This window comes from Humulus lupulus, chromosome 5 (genome assembly GCF_963169125.1).
Source record: "Humulus lupulus chromosome 5, drHumLupu1.1, whole genome shotgun sequence".
Classification (NCBI taxonomy): Eukaryota; Viridiplantae; Streptophyta; class Magnoliopsida; order Rosales; family Cannabaceae; genus Humulus; species Humulus lupulus.
In genome coordinates, this window is record NC_084797.1 from 40292855 (window position 1) to 40297978 (window position 5124).

Genomic DNA, 5124 nt, shown 5'->3' on the forward strand with positions numbered 1-5124 from the left:
AACTTGCTAGACACTCGGTTCATGAGGTCCATGAATGTGGTGGGTGCATTTTTGAGTCTGAAGGACATCACTACGAACTCGTAGTGCCCATGCCACGTCTGAAACACTGTCTTAGGTATGTCTAACTCCTTAACTCTTAGATGATGGTAACCTAATCTGAGATCTATCTTGGAGAATACCGATGCTCCCTGGAGTTGATCAAATAAATCATCGATCATGGGAAGCGGGTACCAGTTCTTAATCTTCACCTTGTTCAGCTCCTGATAGTCTATACACATTCTCATGGAACTGCCTTTTTTCTTTACAAACAATAACAGGGCTCCCCACGAAGAATGACTTGGTCTTATGAATTTTTTATCTAACAGCTCCTGCAGTTAAGCCTGCAGCTCCTTCAATTCTGCTGGCACCATGGTACAGAACTTTCGAAATGGATGTCATCCCCAGAATAATTTCTATTTTGAACACAACTTCTCGTCCTGGCAGTAGCCCAGGAAGGTCTTCGGGAAATACTTCAAGATATTTGCATATGATGGGTACTTCGGTTGGTTGTAACTTGCCATCTTTATCCTTATCCACAATGTGTGCCAGATATCCAATGCAACCATCCCCTAACATATTCATTGCCTTCATAGTGGAGATCATCACGAATTTCTTTGCCTTGGCTGTGCCTTGGAATGTAAACAACTTTTCTCCTTTCGGTTTGAAAACCACTTTCCTCTTCTTACAATTCACTATGGCGCCATACTTAGATAACAATCCATCCCTAATATTACATCATATTCGAGTAGGTCTAAAATCAACAGGTCTACTATCAAGTCTCGTCCCTTTACCCAAATCGGTACGTCTCTTACCCATGACGCACCAACATATCTTCTCCTAAAGGTAACACACCCCACATACACTAGGCATAGGTTTAGCATCCTATTCAAATTTTCAACAAAAGAGGCAACTACAAAAGAATGTGAAGCACCAGTGTCCATTAATGCATATGTTGAGGTTTGGGAAATAGAGATCTGACCTGACACCATCTTAGATGGTTCGACTTCTTTGTTAACTTGAGTAAGATCATAGTCCTGTGGCGGGGCTCCTATCTTCTTTTGTTGGTTTTTTCCGCCCTTCTAGTTCGAACTTGGGCAATCCTTAGTGAGGTGCTCTGGTTTTCCACAGGCATGGCATTCCCCCGCCTTACACTCACCCAGATGTTGATGGCCACACTTATCATAAATAAGCCAGTACTCGAAATCACGCTTAGGTTGTTTGTTGGAACCCCCAGTCCGACTGTCAGGCGGTCCCCCTTTTTCTCTTGTTATTCCCATTGCTACTCGGCTTTGAGCCTCCTGGGGCTCCAAAATTCCCTTTATTGTGGTTGGTCCTGGGGAAAAACCTTCCCTTGGAGCCATTCCAGTTAGCTCGGGTCTGACCCAAATTTCCATAGGTAAACTTTCTTTCTTCAAACTTCTGGCCTTCCTTCCTTTCCAGCCCAGACCATGACTCTTGGCGAAGAACTCACTCCACTGCTTCTGCATATGTTTCCGAGCTTATCTTCCCAGTGTCCTTGAGTTTTCCAATCTTTCCTCGAAGTCCTCTCATAAATCTCCATACTTTAGTTGATTCAGTACTAACCATATCCGGTGTGAATCTACATGAGTGATCCAACTTCTTGGTATATTCTTGGACACTCAAATTTCCTTGCCTCAGAGTCGTAAACTCTACCACCTTTTGGTCAATCATTGTACAACTATAATACTTAGAGTTGAACAAGACTAGGAATTCTGGAAATTCCATTTCGCCACATTATGACCCTTCTTTGCAGCATCCCACCAGATACGGGCATATTTTCTCAACATATAAATTGCACAGACCATCCTTTCATTATCAGTAATTTCGATGAAATCGAAGATCTTTTCTAGTATGTTGATCCACTCTTCTGCCACCGCTGGGTCAGAATTACCTTCAAAGGTGGAAGGGTTCTGGTGACCAAACCTTTCAGAGATGGGTTTTTATTGTGCCACCCTTGGTGTCTCAACTTGTGGTTCAACCCATGCGCCACTAGTCGGTGGATCTCAGTTCGACTATTAGCCGCAGCTACTTCTGGTTCCTTCCAGTTGTCAGCCAAGGCTGCTAGGAGGCGTTGAAGTAATGTTTGAAACATATCTGTTTGTTGGGCACCAAAGTCCACTTGCCTCTTATAGCCCTGCTTGATGCGAGCATTCTGAGCTTCCATATCCCTACGAAGCTCCTCTATCTGAGCAACAAATTCAGGTCCTTGATTCGCCCCTTGACCTCGACCTTGGCCCCTCACTCGGCCTAGACCTCTGCCTCTACCTCGGCCTCTACCTCGACCTTTTCCTCGGCCTACTGGAACTTGCAGGTTCATAGCTGATTGCTCTACTAGATCCTGTGCATTATCGACTTGATGGACTGCCCTGGCTCTGGTATTAGGAGCCATGAAAAGTTCCTATATATATAGATAACGACGAGCGATTACTAAAAGTAACAAGATAGTAGCAGCATACACTACACCAAGAACTACTTTCCACAACACATAATTATAAGTCTTTTGAAAATGTATTATAATATATACTATGTAAAAAAAAGTGTTAAAGAAATAGAAATAAAATATTAAAAACAACAAGCCTACTCCCGTAACCACCATCATCTCTTTCTCCTTCTCATTCTCCTTCTCCTTCTCCTTCTCGTCTTTTTCTCTTCCCTTCGCCCTAGCCGCCACTCCCGTAACCACCATCATCCTCAGCTCCAACGACCTAACCACCATCCTCACAACCCTTTTTCTCCGAGCCAAGCTCCAAATCTCAGGCACCCGGGAACCCAACCCCCGAACCAAGTGACCCCAGGTGCGAGCCCACCTCTGCGTGCCTTTGACCTAGTACGACTTCCATTCGCGAGCCACCACTAGGCGCGATTCTACACCTATTCTGTTGTAGAGCCCCGAGTGTGTACCAAGCGTGGGCCTAGATTCCACAAGCCCAGGCATGCCTCCCCTTAATGTGAGGCCAGGTTTGTCTCCAAGAAAACTCCTCCATCAAGAGCTCCATTGCACCCAGAAAAAAATCGGCCCCGACCCCAACTTCGTGAGCTCCTAGCTAAGCAACACCACAACCCGAGCCCCAATGTCATTCCACCACTACTAAGCTGCTCCTTTGTAGATCTTTCTAGGTAATATTTTTATGTACCTTGGATTGGTTCAGTTGTGTTTGTGAATTTTTCCTCTTGAGTTTCCATCTTTGGTTAATTCTATTATGTATTGTGGAAATATTGCTCCTGTCTTGCTTTTTGAGTGTAGCATTGTGATTTTGGAGAAAGCTCATAAGGACGGCCAGAAGAAGAACGAAGAGACTATTTCAAGGTTATTCCGATCTTTTAACACACTGTATGATCGAATAATTAATTCATGATTATGGATGAAATTCTGGTCTGGTTTCTAATTTGCTAGTTAGTTTTTTTATTGCGGTGATAGTGTGGCTGCTGAGATTAAGTCTATGATTGATGAATTGAAGTCCAAATTTGACAAAGATAGGTATGATCATCTATAAATAATGTCCACATTGAAGTCGAAATGTGTTTTTCTATTTTGATTCAGATAGTTGTTATGTCCACAGACAAGGTTTTTCTAAAGCACTTTCGAAGAGCTCAAAAGAGGTCTGAGTATGAAAATTTCGATTTCATTATTTGTTGTTAGTGTATTGCAATTTTTTGACCTCTTGATCACGTTTTTTTCGTATTTGTAGTTTGAGAAATGTTTGAAAAAGGAAACTTCCAAGTTCCAAACACTTTATCAGCAATTTTGCAAGGAAAATTCAACCCATTTGCAGGCATTGAAACGTATTATCTCTTATTTAAATTTAAATTAAATTCCCCATTTGGTGTTTCAATTCATAACATGATATGTTCTCCATTCAATGATTACGAAGACAAAAAAATGTACATGTGATTTGGATTGAACTCTTTAAATTTTGTTTATAAAATTGTACTTGCTCATGTTCTAATACATTAGTTAGTTCCACATTTTTTTATTCTTATTCTATATTTTCTTACTTACCAACATGATATATGGGTAAGATTAGTGATAATAATAAGGTAAATAGATTCATTTTTTGGTGTCAGATACCATTTCCAAGTTTGAAGAAGAGAAGGAAAGGCTTTTAATGCGATATGAACAAATGAGTAAGTTTACAGGGCACTACTCTTTTCATTCCCTTGTAGAGAAATGTAATTACAGTAGTCTTGTTGTAAATAAATGACATCAGGAAAGAAAGAAAAGAGTATGATGTCAGAACATGAGAAAGCTTGCGGAGATAAAATTACTCGATTGCAGGAGTCTCTGAAAAGGAAAACTCAGGTATATACTAAATTACTAATCATAAACTTCAGGTTTTCTGAGCTCAAGCCATTTGGGTCTCTTTCTGTCAGTTCTAATTAGCATTCTTATTTGGATTCAGGACGACAAAACTTTCAGCATTTTGAGGAAAACTTTGGGTTCCCTTTTTGAGAATGCCTCGGATGAGGATATCCCACCTGATGATTAAAGCTTTGCTTCAGTGTTGGCATCTCAGAGAAAAGGAAAAACTGACCACTCTTTCAACCTGATTCAAGATATGTCCTTTAATATCTTCCTTATTACACTATCTCTAGATAGTAGGAAAAACTTAAATTGTCCATAGTTAATTTCCATTAACAATTCTCGACAGTCAATATTGAATATTCAAATGTTTTCTGCTCTACACAAACAAATAGAGCTCAGCAATAGATCTTATTATGTAAGAACGACTTTATGTGAAGGAATCTTTGGCTGAACACCATAACTACAAACCAGCTATGATTACCGCTTTGGCTTTACAGTCTTTTCATGTAACAGTTATATGCGATAGATGATGAATATGATGATAATTTCTCTATAATAGTTTCCCTTTCCTGTTTTGATCTGTGAAGGTGGCATGTTGCTTTTTGGACATTCATTTTGCATTAAAAAAGAGCATTACATAAGTTTTTATGATCTGCTATTGGCTGTGGCTTTTTTACTGTTGTGGATATACTCGGATCTCCATTGCCCCTGTTTTTTTATGCACTACCATTCTAACTTTGGCCCTTTTAACTTTCAAGTGT

At 40.4% G+C, this 5124-nt stretch overlaps 1 protein-coding gene across 1 annotated transcript; it reads left to right on the plus strand.

The window, feature by feature from the left end:
* Positions 1–3260: 3260 nt before the first annotated feature.
* On the plus strand, positions 3261–4751 carry LOC133779072 (uncharacterized). Its single transcript, XM_062219072.1, has 7 exons — positions 3261–3367; positions 3479–3538; positions 3621–3660; positions 3750–3843; positions 4126–4185; positions 4269–4360; positions 4461–4751. Exons 1-7 carry the CDS (start codon positions 3261–3263, stop codon positions 4545–4547), a joined length of 540 nt encoding a protein of 179 aa, XP_062075056.1. The 3' UTR covers positions 4548–4751.
* The last annotated feature ends 373 nt before the right edge of the window (positions 4752–5124 follow it).